The sequence below is a fragment of the Drosophila subpulchrella genome, chromosome 3L (assembly GCF_014743375.2).
Source record: "Drosophila subpulchrella strain 33 F10 #4 breed RU33 chromosome 3L, RU_Dsub_v1.1 Primary Assembly, whole genome shotgun sequence".
NCBI lineage: Eukaryota > Metazoa > Arthropoda > Insecta > Diptera > Drosophilidae > Drosophila > Drosophila subpulchrella.
In genome coordinates, this window is record NC_050612.1 from 17,108,222 (window position 1) to 17,123,790 (window position 15,569).

The 15,569-nt window shown below is 36.0% G+C and overlaps 1 protein-coding gene across 1 annotated transcript; it reads left to right on the forward strand.

The window, feature by feature from the left end:
• The first annotated feature begins 289 nt into the window (after window positions 1-289).
• LOC119554717 lies at window positions 290-14,903 on the forward strand. The gene is made up of 4 exons (XM_037865730.1): window positions 290-346; window positions 3,360-3,546; window positions 7,692-7,864; window positions 14,700-14,903. Exons 2-4 carry the CDS (start codon window positions 3,366-3,368, stop codon window positions 14,901-14,903), a joined length of 558 nt encoding a protein of 185 aa, XP_037721658.1. The 5' UTR covers window positions 290-346; window positions 3,360-3,365.
• Window positions 14,904-15,569: the final 666 nt, after the last annotated feature.

Here is a 15,569-nt window from a genome sequence, read left to right on the forward strand (position 1 = left end):
TTTAATTAGACAAACAGCCCTCCACATTTAACGCATATTAATTTTCAGCTACGCCAGCTCTTCGCTTCACTTTCCCGACCTTTGAACCCAGCGGCGTAGTCGCAGCTATCAGCGCTTCGCTGTTTTGTTATCATCCAATATCATATCATCGCCCACGCACCAAGAGGCACTTGACTTTATATGGCAATATTCCAGGCATTGATTTCTTACAGTTCAATCGATTTTGTTTTTTTTTTCAGCTCGAGTCACTTCTGCGTTTCGAGTTTCATGAGGTTCAGTCGAATGTCTGCATTTTTCGACAGCGGTAACAATTAAAACCAACGAGCCATTGGAACAGCGTTTAACGGTACATTTATATATATAGTACATCCTGAGCTGAACGTGTAATAAAAAGATAGCCAGCTGTGAAATTAAATTTTATTTCAAAGATAGCCGGCAAACAAACACTAATGGACGGAATTGGACACAGGCAAATCTGCAACTGACAAGGGAGTAGAATACAATTGTTTCTGTCGACTGGCAATTTAATTGCCAAAAATATTTAGCATTCAATTTGTATGAGAAGAATTGATTGGTCTTATTTAACCCTTTTTATTTGTGCAAGTGCTGTAAATAATGAAAAGTAGAGTGCGATTTTTTGTTTATTTATTTGTGTTTGTTATTCTCTTATATGTTCCTGATTGGTAAGCTTTTATTGGATTTATTTTGGATTTCCAGGGCTTGGGATTTTCTAAGAGTTTAAAAGGTGTTGTCAGTGACTGATTAGAAAGGAAATCCAAATAAAATTCGTATTTCTTTAAATTAATAATTAAATGTAACATTTTTTAAAATATTTTTTTTGTTGGGTTTTTGTGATTTATTGTTGATAGAAAATAGCTCAAACAGCATACCTACAAACTATCTTAATTATTAAAAAGTTTGTTGATTTAAAAGAGTGAAACCAAAATTTACTTTTTATTTCAAAAAAAAAATGTTGTATGGTTTATGTTGTATTTTTTAAATCTTAGGTACAGATGGTTAGCAATATTTTCGTTAGGTTAAAAAAGTTGTGATATGTGAACATTATTCATTGAACAATGGAACTTTATAATTTATTGCATTTAAGTATGAACATTAATTCCCATTTAGTTTGCTGATGAATAGATATTTTTTTTCATTGCATTTAACTTTATTAAAGGTTCGTCTCTTCCACTTTTTCTAATTTAAATATGAACACTTTCTGTCAAATTGCTAAATTACAAAATTTACTCACAGGATCGTAGCATTTTCACCTTGCTCCTCTGGAGCTTTGTCCACCTATTCGAGCTCATTATCTTTTCCTGTTTGCTGATGTTCCTGTTTTCCCCTGGAAAGTATCCTTTTTTCCTGTTTTACTCCGTTTGTTTTTGCGGGACACAAAGACAAAATGGCAGTTGCAGATAGACAATCGTGTGTGGGTTCAAAAAGAGGAAGTGAGCGAATGCATCGAGATGGGTTTTCCTTTCGGAATGTTTTCCTTGTTTTGTCTGTGCATTTACGCTCGTTTTCCCTGCCACACATCCTTTTCACAGTCGCTCCTTTTCATTCAGTTTTCCCCCACTCACTAAATGGCGCGTTGGCCGAGAAGAGAGCAAAAGTGAATGGCGGTAATGCTCTTTAAGGCGCTTAATTGCTGCCAAATACTTGAAGAGTCTTCTATAGTGCACTTGAAGAATACTCAGTTCATTTTTTAAATTCAATATATATAAACCGAAAGATTTCATTAAGACTAAAGTTCTTTAATTAGTATGCATATATTGATCGATTTTATGAAATAATTTACCTTAGTGATATTTATACAATATTTTAGAAACATATGTCTCAAGGATTTTTTTAAATTTAATTTTAAATTTTATTTCCATTTTTGCAATACATCAAAAGTTGTACCATTGGAATTTTATCTAATCTTTCCTTAGGTATCTTATAAATACTTATTTAGTATGTTTTAAAAAAATATTTATTTTAATATACCAAATATTTAAATTATTTGTAAAATAATAAATCCCGTGGCATAAGTGGATCGACTCAGTATATACTTACCTTTAATTTAATAAGTATATTTATTTTAACATAACAAATATTTTAATTATTTGTAAAACAATAAATAAATTGATTTAAGGGGTTCGACTTAGTATCTATTTAGTATCCATATAGGTTGTTGTAAAATAATTTATCCCGTGACTTAAGTGGTTCGACTTAGTATCTACTTACATTTATTTTAATAAGTATATTTATTTTAACATAACAAATATTTAAATTATTTGTAAAATAATAAATAAATTGATTTAAGTGGTTCAAATATCTATGGTTCAAGTATCTATTTAGTATCCATATAGGTTCTTTTCTTGATGACCATACCATTTCTGAAAGGCTTGTTTCTATGTGCATACAGTAGAGTCCTTAACTCTTGATCCAAATACTTGGGGCACTTGAAGCTTGTGCGGCTATAAATCTTTAGCCGCCGCCATTCAAATTGCTCAATTGATGGCGCTCAACAATGGCTGTCGATGCGATGCCGCTTCTGATGGCCGAGGCCAAAGGATTTTCCCCATTTTTCCATTGTGCTTGTCTGTCTGTTTGGCGGGGGAAATGGAGCGGGATACACAGGCGAGGAGCTTGACTCGCTGGAGCGTTAATAAGCCCGGCAATAACAGGAACAAAGTATACCCATGGCATGCAATCTATGCTGGTTGTCAGTCTTGTCTCAGAAAAATTGGCATGTAGGAGGTCAGATATAGCAGATTGAAGCGACCTTAACAATTTGCTACATAAATCACATCACTTGGGTTGGGAAGATGGGTTTTTGAATATTTTTATATTCTTGAAATTTCAACAAACATTCCCCATAATGAAGCTAAATCTCATATTCAAAAGAGATAATTAAATGGAAATTATATTGAATAAATGTCAATAATAATCCATTAGAACAATAAAATGCTAATATATGACCTTTGTGTAAACAATTTCTTATAACCTTTGGTAACATTTTAATTTTAAGACGAAACAAATATTGTAAGCAATATTAAACATAAAAGTTAAAAATAAATTGAAATAAATGACATTAAAAGAGTAACCAGAGTAGAGTTAGAGTTACCCGAGATTTCTATAAAAAAATTCCTCCTTCTGCTTTTCTTTCAATAAATTGACTGAAGAAAAGCCAGTCAAGGAAACAGTTGGCCCACTCGAACCCTTTGTTTTGTAGTTTATGCGCCAGACAATTGCATTTCACTACGACCGGGATCGTGCTCCTTCACACAATGGCCTCTCCAAGAAGCCCCTTCATTGTATTAATAACTTGATGCCGCCTGAATTGAAGCAAATTTTCTAATCCTTCCTTGCAGCCCAGGATGGCAGAAATCAGAAGGAGTTCTCAGCCGCGACTGCGGCTATATATATTCCTGGGCCTGCTGGCATCGGTGTTTGCTTCATTACCGGAGGAACGCAGAGGAGCAGCAGGAGGTGAATCAAGGATGAATGTGCTAGGACTATCGCCGGGCCAAAGAGTCCTGGCTGCTGTGCCCGCTTCAGGTGAGTGTCGTCGTTAGTCATCAGTGTTGCCAACTTAGCTACCTTCTCAAGAAACTTTGTTTATAAGAAAACAATCCAGTTAGGTTAGGCTATTAAATAAACGGGCATAGAGAAAGTAATGGAAGGCTTAAAATAATAATAATGATTATTTTAGTAATAACAAACTAACTTTTGATTAGTTTTTGTACTTCACTGAATGCAAAAATTACCGCAAAGCCAAACAAATGTGTTTTCATTCCTTTTGAGTCCCAATTAGTTTGTGAGAATTATTCTAGACTTTTTTGCCTGGTTTTAATCAGAACAAATAGCATGTCTTTTACAATTTTATGATATATTTGAAAGATATTAACTTAAAAAAAAAATATTTCCAATCTCGGTAACACTGCGCATTTGTTTGACTCCATTCCACTCTTAGTTTCCAATTAGCTTTGTTTATCACGCATACGCACTGTGGTCTCCGCTGGAGTGTCAGGTGGAGTGGGATTTCAAGGGTGGGAAGCGGGTAGGCCGAGTGGGAATGTCAACGCATTCTTAATTGGTATTTCGTTCTCCACCTTCACTTAGTTGCGCCAGTTCACAATCTGCGCCTTTTTCCATTCCCATTCCTATTCCACAGAGAGCCCGAAAATAACTCAAGTGTCACTGGTTCTAAGCTCACCACGACTCTTCAAGAAGCTGGGAACTAAGCGACGTGGCTCGCAGAAGGGGCAACTAGGGGTTAAGAAGGGTTTTTGGGGGCGGCAAAACAGTCAAGAGCAGCTGCAGCGCAACGTAGGCACTCAACCGAGCATGAATGCCACCGAAATGTGGACTCTGGCTAAGTAGGAAATGAAATATTTATAAAACCATATTTCTACAATATAAAAAGACAAACCAACGTTTAGGATCGCCACAGAAACCTCTCCAGTTTTAAAAGCTTTCTAAAAGCATGCTATGGTATATGCAGTATTTATTTGTTGCATACTTTTACACAGCTTATTAAATGATTTTAAAGCTCTTGTGGTTTCTATGTCATCAATAATCACATACATCGTATATAATTGATTCCTTTTGGTTGTCCCTTGTAGCCAGTCAGCTCTGTAGCTTTATCACTTGCTGAGCGTTTTGTGAGACACTATTATCCCACTTCTTCTTCTCTATTTTCTCGTCATGCCCCTATATTCTTCATGTTTTTTCCGCTGCTGCTAGTCGACAATCGCTATATCCGCTTGTTGCCTGTTCCAGTTCCCTTTAGACCTCACATAGCCCCCATTCCTTGCCCGCGTGCTATATTCCCTGCCGTACCATCATACCATCATTCCGCCCCCAGCGGAGCCTTACCGCCCATAGCGTTTCCGTTGCAGAAAGCGTTGCAAGCGGAATTTGATGTCGCTGGTGTCATTTGTCACGCGTTGTCGCTGCCGTCGTTTGTTTGTTTACCGATGCGTTGCCCCTTGTTGCTGTTGCTGTTGTTGCTCGTCTTGTGTTGTCAGCTCAAATGCACAGGCATACACATCAAAAAATATACCCCAAATCTCTAATTAATTCTTCAATATTAATGACAAAAATAGCTGGCAATTCAATTTTGAACTTTCTTTATGTTGCATGGTCACACTGCGTATATTTCATAAAATCCCTACTTCTTATGGCATGGTAACACTTCGAATATTAAAAACATTCAAATATAAATTAGATTCAAATGATATTAAATTTAAACAAATAATATGAAATAACCAAAATTAAACATAATATTTATTATATGTTACTTGTAATAAAATTTCTTAAATAATTTGTATTAATAAGTTGTATTTATCATATTAAAGTGATGTTATATTTTTATTGCCTTGTCATGCATCTGCCTTTTAAAAGGTATTTATTTGAATATTCACGGGGTCTTTATGACTGTGTACTTTTTTAGTTTTTTACTGTCTGAGCGTGTGCTATTGCAAGTTTATTCTTGGCATCATTAAGCGCCGACGACAACACTTAACACATATTGTTGCCATCCGCTGGCCGTGCTCCTCCTTGACACCGTCGGCTCGACCTCTTCCTTTTTCCGCTGCCACTCCGCACAATTGAGGATAAGTAGTGCCAAATGCCGGGGCAGCCATTAAAATGCAAATTTCTAGTGGTCACGTGATGATGCTGCAGTTCAACTTGGCCCACATAAACACACAGCGAAAACAAACAGGCCGCGAACAACCGACTGACACTAACTCAACAGCAGCCACTGCATCATCGGCGACTTTCGCTTTTGAGAAACCAAATAAAAAAATCGAAAATGGTTGCCCTCACTTTGTTCTGGCCTTTCCTCATTCATTTTCCCATTTCGCCGTTTTTCTTTTGGCCATCTGACATTTTGGGTCAGTTGTCGCATTTGTTTTCTGCCCGCTGTTTTGTTTTTTCCTTCTGCTTTTCGGCAAACTTTCAACTTAAAAATGTGTGATTTATTGCCGAGATGCAAAAGCAAAGTTTTTTTGCGGTGCGTTAAACATGGCGTATGATTAACGTCAACGCGGCGTATGCGTAACGCGCATTTCTGGGGGAAATGGCAGCAGCACTTGGCGACAGCTCAAAGTTGCGGAAAAAACGGAACGAAACGAAACGAAAAGTTCTTGGCAAAAGCGATTCTGAACTGCAGTGGGAAATTAGTTTCGAGTGACAAGCGCATAATTCGTACACAAGTTAATTAAATAAGTTTGCAATCGCAAAGCGAACGGAGGTGAAAAACGATTTCAAAATTAATCTCAAGGATAAAATGGAGTGATAAGTTTATAATGGCGGTATCCCATTTATACATTTATAAAAGCCAAAGTGGTTCTAAAGTTATACAAATAAAGTAAGAACTGGAATGGGAGTTGTTATATTTATAGTTAAACATACATTTTCACGCGATCATAAACTAATTACAAATTTATTGTATAAAAGCTTCGTTGTTTTAAGGATAAATTTAATTATGACTAATATGTAACCAATGCAGTAAGAATGCAACGTCGAATATTTATTATTAAGAGAATATTTAACTTTTGGTAAAATTATATTAATCTAAACTGAAAAAAAGAACTAACAAATACAACTATACGACAGTTTTGCTAATATAATCCATTAATCTTATTCTTTAACCCTCTTAAATTATTTTCTAAAACTGCATTATTTGTATTAACCCATTGAAACGGAAATTAGAGAGTCATTCAATGCTGAATGGGATTACCTCAATAAAAAAGGACCCCTTTTAAGCGCTTTTGTCAATCACCGGCCTTTTTCTTCGTTCTCCCAGGTGATTGCTAAACAATTTGATTTTGTTCGTTTGGCTTGATGATTGGACAGAAGAACTTTTCTCGCAAATGTTGAATTGATTGCCAGCTGCCATCGACATAATGCCATTCGAGACCCAAAAATTGTCTAATGACTGCAATTCGAGACGCTTATCAAAGATTCATGTGCGCATTCAGCAATCACCTGGAGAGCGGATCGCATTTCCCCCGTCCACTTTTCCCATTTCCTTTGCCATTTTCTTGTTTTCTGTGGCGATTGCACTTAACTGACAGTAAGTAGCTAGTTGAACTCAAACAAAATGCTTAGCGCACAATCTGAGAACAAAACAGCACTCGAGGAGGCTTCAGATACTCGAGTACTTTGGGGTTTTTCGGATGAAGGCTGGGCGTTGTGGAGTGTTTTAAAATTAAATTTCTTGCTTAGCCAGTATTACACTGTAAAGCAAAATGGATATATTGTATATATTTACGTATTCGTATTTTTAAAAAAATGAAAAACAAATAATACATATAATATGTTTTTTGATTATTTCGGTTGGGCTTAAAAAAAATGTTTGATAATAAAAAGTTCACAATAAGAGGATGAGTAATTATTTGATTGATCACTAAAATGAAAAAGGAAAAAAGGAAATCATTTTTTTTTAATGCAAAGTTTCATGGCAACAAAAAAAATATTATAATATATCCTAACCAATCAGCCTAATCAATTTAAGATATTTTAAACGTATATGTAAAGCAATTCTTTGAGTCGACTTAATTATTTTTAAGTATAGGTAATATTGAAGAGCCTTCAGGTGCTTAGTTCTCTAAGTTGGAATTTTATTTATAAGTACTAGATTTATTTATCTTAGTGTTTTTTCACAGTGATCTACTTTTTTCTTGTGATTGCAGGACGCACGAGTTTTTTGCTGTACCAATTAGCCTTGGCCATAAATTCAGCCGCCGGCCTGGAATCGCCGACGCTGCAGGAAGTGGAGGTGGTCGATGTGGCGGAGAACCAGGAGCAGTTCCTGCCGTGGAGCCCGGATCCCAACTGGCTGGCCGCCATGGCCAATGAGTTTCAGGTGAGCAGCCTTTAAGCCTGGGTCCCGAAATCGGTAAGCCAGATAACTCCTGCCAACATAAATCACGCTGTTGTTGCTGCTTAACTTTTTCGAAGGTTCTATTTTTTTTTAACTTTACCCCGGATATCTGTCAGAGCCTGTCTGCATTTTGGTGGAGGGGAGTATTTTCGGGGGAGTTGTGTAGGATTTGAAGGAGCTTCTCTAGAGGCACGTGACCGCATGGTGGTCACGCTCCAGTGCCGACGGATTTCATTTACAGCCAGCAGGCACGCCACGTCGCTTCGCTGGATTGAAAACAATCAGGCAGCGGCTAAAGATTTATCAGTGCCTTCAACTGCCATCGAACCGAAGGGCAATAACCGATTAAGCCCCGAACCAAGTATATCATTCCGCTTGGGTTTACACCCACTCCAAGTAATTGCTAGAGATTATGCATCTTGACGGGCAGTGAAATTTCAATTTTGTAAATGATTTGTACGGCTACTAATGACTTTCGATTTTTAAAACGTCAGGATAAGGTGATTTTGTAAGGTTATGGAAGGATTACACAAGTTAAATAATCTTGTAATCTTATAGTATTTGTTTAATAATGTTTAAGGTTTTGAAATTTAGTATTACAAACAGTAATATTCATAATAATTATTATTTAATTTTTTTATATACTCAAAATAGTTAACAAAAAAGAACTTCGAATGTAAAACCTTTAATTAGACTAAAACTAAAACGCGTTAAAAAACCATTTATTTTCCAAATTAATAGAGGTTTCTTAATTTATTTTTTCTAAAGTCCTACCAAATAGGTTTTTTCCTTATGACGGTTTTGTACACGTAACACAAAATGTGAAAAGAAATTTAAAAATGTAAAATTAATAATGTTTTGTGATTTTATAATGAAGCCAAAAATATATATTCTCATCAAAAATTGTATTGTATAATAGTTGTGTTCCCATTGATTGCCATGTAACCCGTAGAAATGGATTTAAATTTTGTGGAAACCATTTTTAATTTCGAACCTGCAGAGCTAATATCCTTGTTGATTTTTCCCAAAAATATCCATTGCTAGGAGGATACCTCGTTGGACTTCTATTGCAGCAGTTTGATTGAAAATGCACATTTTGCCGTAATAATCACATCATCAACTTCTCCAAAATTGCCTCAAAGCCAAACCAATTTCACTGGCCGAGATTGCAGCTAAGGCCGAAAAAAGCCTGGATTAAGGCATGCATCGAAAGTTTCTCATTAGCACTTGCATAAAGAGATGGTATCTCTTGCAACGGATGGCCACAATCTACGTACTGGCTTTCTATGCTCTATTCTCGTCCCCAGTATATTTTTCGAGGGTTTTGGCCAAAAATTTAAATATCTACTTTGCCGCCCCCAGGGAACTTGGTCTTGAGAGTCGATTTTTGTTACCCCATCTCCTGAAATGTTCCGTATTGCATTTTTGCAATGATGATCCTGGTGTGGCTTCTGTCTTGGCTGGTTGGTTCGCTGTGAGACATCTGCTTTCAATTTCGCAGATTGTCTCGCACAAATAAATGCAAATTTTATGCAAAACAAACGACACTGATAGTGGGAGATATATGGTTTGGAGCTGGAGGGCAGGGGAGTTTGTTTAGGTTTTATTTAGTTGGTAGTGATAAGGGACTTGCTTGGTTGCTTGGTACTTAAATATTTCATATTGATAAGGAACAACCATATGATGGGTTTGCAGCCCCATTTTTCCAAGAATTTTTGTATAAGCTAAGTTTTTTTTATCGCATAAGCTTGCTTGTTGATTTTATTTCCTGGAAGCCTAAAATTCTTGATAAAACAAAATTTTGATAGCTTATGATCTTAACTTTTTAAATTATTCATAAGCTTTCAAATTTATCTACACTCTCTTTAAATTGTTTTCTTAAAACATGATAGTTAAATGCTTTATTTGCTTGCAGCTTAGATTTTCCTAAGGTTTAGTCAAACAAAAAACTACATGCCTTAGTAAATGGTTTATTTATTTTATGAATCTTGTTGTATATAAGCTTTGCTGATTATAATATTAACATTACTAGAATATTACACTGTTCCCTTTAGATAAAATACTGAACTACAAAAGAATTTCCTTTGTATTTTCAATTCTATTCAGGGATGTAACACCCAAAACTTTAGATTCAGTGAACTTACGAATCCAAGACTTCTTATTTCTGGCCAAGCCGGGATTTACTTGGATACTTCTGTGTAGCCAAAACCGCTGCTCATTAGGCTGTTGGCAGCCCATCCAATTCGACTGCAACCATCGCCCTCCGTTTGATTCTGAGGACGAGGAAAAAAAAATAACAAGGAAAATGTCCACTGGGGATTACTTTGCTTAATTCAACTGCAAATGAAAATTGTTTGTTCTGTAAATTCAATCTCTTGGTGTCTTGTTGACGTTGTCATTACGCCGATGTCTGGCTCAGCTGTTTGTCGAAGGCCCAGGGCCTTCACTTGGCACCTCCCCAACCTTACCAACCTCTCCAACCACCTATCTTCACCATTTCCAGTGAGTTCATCAAAGCGTAATCTGCACAAAATGGCGTCACTTCCTCAGTCGGGGGCTCTCCAAGGAAAAAACAACAAGCAAATGGCCGGGAACTTTAAGGCTAACTATGCGGGGGACTCTCTAAGCATCCGAAGAGCCCCCGAAAATCCCCCCTGCTCATCTAATGGAGTCATAATTCTTCAGCTCGTTAGCAATACATGCAACGTAAATATGCTTGCGCCGAAAAGTATGCCAGGCATTTCTTTTCGTCCTTTCCACGTTTTTAAGGGCCATACCCTGCAGGCATCCTGATCGGTTTTGCTATGGCTGGGGACTGGGTTGTAACAGCCAGCGGGTCATCGTATTGGAGATTAATTGATTTTCAAGGGGTGTTAAGGAGGGCGTTATGGTGGCTGAGGAAGGGACTATTAAATGTATAAATAGAAACCAGCAAAATCTGTAAAGGTTGAGAAGGGGTTTTTTAGGTAACTAGCAATTTTCCATTTTATTTTAAAACTCGTTTTGCATATCTTAATTATATATGGTAAAATGTTTTCTTGAACCCTTATTAGTTCTTATATTAATTATTAATTAATTAATTATTAATTATTTAATTAATTATTAATAATTAATTATTTACATATTTGCCTATCCAAAAATACATGCATTACATAATTTTATTAAATTACGTAATACTTTACAAATTTATCAAGGCCAAAGTCAAATAAACTTTTATTGTTGGTTGTTATAAAACATAAAATGTACAACTCATGAGTTATTGAAATATTTTCTTAGCTTTGTAAATATTTACTTTATGAATATTTAAAAATCTAGCGTGTTTTAAGTAAAGGGGTTCTAATAATTTGTTTCTGTATAACTTTGTATTGAAAATTCCTAATGGGCTTAGGTATGAATTAACAGGTTTATGATTTGAATTTTACTGCTTAATCTTCTGTTTTTCCTAGCTTATATTTATTATTAACCTAAAGGGTATCCTTTGGCTTCCAATACTAAGAAGCTACCTCCATCAATTTGTTTTCCATATTCCTTTGGGGGACTTCCCTTTCGCATCTGTGTCTGCAGTGGTGTGTGTGTCTGTGTTTGTGTGTTCTCCTTAGTGTGTGTGTGTGGGTGTTTGTCGGTGTTAAACCTTTTCGCCTTTCGGGAAGCCGTGGGCGGTGGGCGGTGGGCGTGAGCCAACAGAGCAGCCGCCTTGGCAGTGGCCGCTGGGCTGACAAGTTGCTTAATTGAAAAGTGTTTTGTTTGGTATGCCTAAAGGCAAGGCCATACCATACTACTATATACTCGTGCACAGAAAAAAAAACGATTGTCGAAAGATAAGATTTTGTATTTTCCATTAATTATTATGCCTTAGCCCTAGTGTTATAATTGCAAAATATTATTTAAGGGCAACAGTTACTATAAGATTCATACATTTTTGTTAAAATTTATAAATTTTCATTTATTTATTAAAGAATAAATATTTATAAATTGTTAAAAGCTATGCATAAAATGATTAAAGCTTAAATATTCTTTAATGATTTATGACTTGAAATATAATTAACTAATTTTAAAATATCTCAAATTAATATTAAATAAATAATAACAATACAAAACTATAAAAAATGTTAAGTAATAATAATTTATAATTTTTTAGTTGTCCTATTATGTCCCTACAATTCATATTGTTAAAAGAATTTATACAATTTTAAGATACATCCTTAAAATACTTATTTTTCGGTTATTTTTCAAACATTATATCAATTTTTTTTGTTATACCTTAAACTTAAAAACTTAATTTTTCCAAGTGATTTCTAGCTTTTAGGACCTTTGCCCCAACTGCTGATTTGGCAACTTTTACGTTCAATAATTTGCTGCTTATTTATGCTCTGGCTTTAAACCCGGCCAAAAAAGCAACAAAGGACTTCCGCTTTTTTCTCCCCAGAGATCCTTCAAGGATTCTGTGATTACGCATGGGGTGGAGAAAAACTGCCGCATATTTATCACTTTTCCTACTTTTTATTGCTTCCTCTTTGCAATGTCGCCTCCTTCTTCGTCATAAATAATTATGTTGTTTTAGAATCTGTATTTTTTTTTGGTCTCCTCGCTTTTAGACGAGATAAATTGTGGCAATAATTATCGCACATTTTTCACAGCCACATTTTTCAACGACTCTCAGCACGAATTCGGTGACAGTTTTCGTAATTAAGTCGACATGGTGACTTAATGACGCTGCCACGCCCCCTCGCATGATAACTCGGCACTTATGTTTATGGGTTTTATGTATTTTTAATTAACTTTGATGTTGATTCGGCAAAAGCTTCCCTGGGCCTTGCAGCCAGTCAAATTAAGTTAATCAAAAGCAACACTCAACTTTGTCTGGAGCAGCCCCAAGGACTCTCCGTTTTTAGTCTGTGTTTTTGGACCAGCTCGGACTTTTGTGTCTCAAGTGTTTGTCTGTCTAATTGGTAAATTTAATTAGCCGGCCACCGGTCACCTGTTTGTGTTTGGGTTCCTTCTTGCTGCAGTGTGAAATTCCATTTTCTGCTCAAATTTAATAAGCACGCTCCCAGATTTCGGCTAGCTGGCTAAAATTTATAGACTGCCGCTCCTGCGGCAACGCTGCCTTTCGTCCTTCGTACTTCGCAAACGGAACTTTAGTTTACCTTTCGCTTTAACTCTGACGTTAACGGAAATGCAACACTCTCGGCCTGTGTGCCACGCCCTGATTTGGCGCCCCCAGTCCCCAGTCAACTGAGGCCATTCAAAGGGGTTCGTTACCAAAGTTTGAGATGTAAAGTTTTTATTATGGCATTAGAATAAGTTTTTAATTCCGAAATGAATTACTCCGAATATAAAGATTTCTACCTCAAAAAGACCTAAAATCTAACCTAATTACATTTTTCTACAATAAACACCTTAGTAAATTAACTGTTGAAACTATTTTTAAGCTTAAGGAAAATGTTTATATACACATACAGCTGTTGTAGCTCTTTCTATATTTAATACAGAGTTCAATCGAGTAAGGCTATAGCTTTAAGATTTTTACCAAATATTCTTTCTGCTGTTGTGATTTATGCCAGGAACGAGATCTTAGATCCAAAAAAAATTCAACTGTTTTTATATCCATAATATAAAAGTAGATTTTTAGTTTAGATTATAAATACAAAATGGTTTTTACAACATTAAAAATTTTACAATTTTTGAAAAATGCATGGTGACGTTTGGGCCACTTGTTTGTACTGCTCTTAGTGCATCAACGTTCAACAACTGTATAGTTTGTCTTAAAATGTTACATTTTTGCAACTAGAAATATTTTGTACTTAGTTTTTTTTCTTGCGTATATAACGAGACATATGTTTGTTATATCAACTGGGCAAACTTTACCAGCGGCCCCCTTTGGCCATAAAATATATAACATGGCTAAACTGCTTTGGCGCTGTTTACTGCAGTTTTCAATTAAGTTGCCAATGTCCCTGTGCCGACAATTTCCCTGTTCCTCAAACTGCAACTCATCCAGGTAGCTGCTTCCCTTTTTAATTAGTTGACAAACTTGCACATTTTTATCGCCGCTTGTTCGTTGTACCTTTGCCAACTCGCCCCTGTTTGCACGTCCCCCTTTCGGACGTCACTTCCTTATTAATTTCATTTTGCACTTGTAATTGCCAGTATATATCGCATCGCATCGCTCATACGCAGCGTTGCACCGGAAATTAATTTCCGAGCGCTTTAGCAAGGAAAGGAAGTACAAGAAAAACGGACTGTCGGGCTGATTCCTTAACAATGTCATGACCAGCAGGATCATAAAGTAGGAGATAGGAAAGCTAAACAGGGAAAAATTGTTATTAATTTGAAAACTGTTGTTGTAAGGGAGCTTAAATAAACATATTTAGTTGGGTAAATGTTATTAAAAGGAGGTACTTAAAAGGGTAAATGTTATTAAAAGGGGGTACTTAAAAATTATAATACATTTTTATGTTATTATTATTGTCAATTTAAAAATTAATGTTCTATTGAATATTAAAAAAAAATATATTTTCTAGGTACTTAAAAATGATATATCTTAATATGTAATATCGTATAGGCTTGATGGTTTTTGTAAATTTAATTCCTTATTAATATGATTTTTAGTTCTCTCTGCTTTAAAAGTTTTATATTGACTTAAAGATCACTCAATTTAAATTGCGCTATAATATAATTGATTTATTTAGGATTATAAGTTTGTTCCTCTGTGTACTTGTCTATGGCTTTATCCAATAGACAATCAACTTTTTTTCCTCCACTTGCAGTTGTGAACGGAAATCGGTAATAATAATCTGGCTGTCTTTGATTTCAGAGTGTGCCGGTGTATGAGAGTTTTCCGGCGGATTTGCAGAACTGGCTGATGGATGGCTATGGAATCAGTGCCACGGATGTCTACCACAGCTGGCGAAGGGAAGGATTTGGCCGAAGGAGCAATACCCGCACCCAACTGATCTGCACTGCCGATGGCCAGTGCTACGAGGTCAACAAAATAGTCACCGCCTGCTGTCCATTTTGAGCACCCAATAAATGCATTGAAAACAATCGAAAGGAAATCATAAATTTGTGGCACACACACACAGGACAGAATCGAATCGATTGGCAGCGAGTTCCGGCATTGTCCGCAATGAGACCATTAAATACCGACGCTCCTGTGGCCGACCACGTGGTCACTGGTCGATGGTGCATCTGTTGGCCAAATTGGGGGAATGGGGGCCGTAATCGAAAACGGAAGCTGCCAACTGCATTGACCCCTCTGTCCGTTAAGCTTTTTTGTGGACCGAGCAGTTCAGTTAACTAACCGAGATTTTCAGCCATGCGTGCAGGTTCATTACTCAAGTTTTTTTCGGCTTTTAAAAAATATCCGATTTCCATGGGTTGCCGAAAAGGAAATTTTAATAGGCAATATGATGACTTTATAGGTATTTTGATGGGTCACTTAGAAATGGAGATGTTAATGTGAATTGGTTGGTATACAAAATTAAAATTTCTTTTAATTCTGTTTCTGTGGGGAATTTATTATTTATTTTTAGTGGATTAGCTGTAAGAAAAGTTAGACAGCAGTAATTCGTCTCCAGAGATATTAAATATAACAATGTTTCTTTAAATGTTCATGTGGCTATCGTAGATATTTGTATTACATGTTAGAAGAATGTTTTGTGACCACGAATAATGAAGGAAAGTA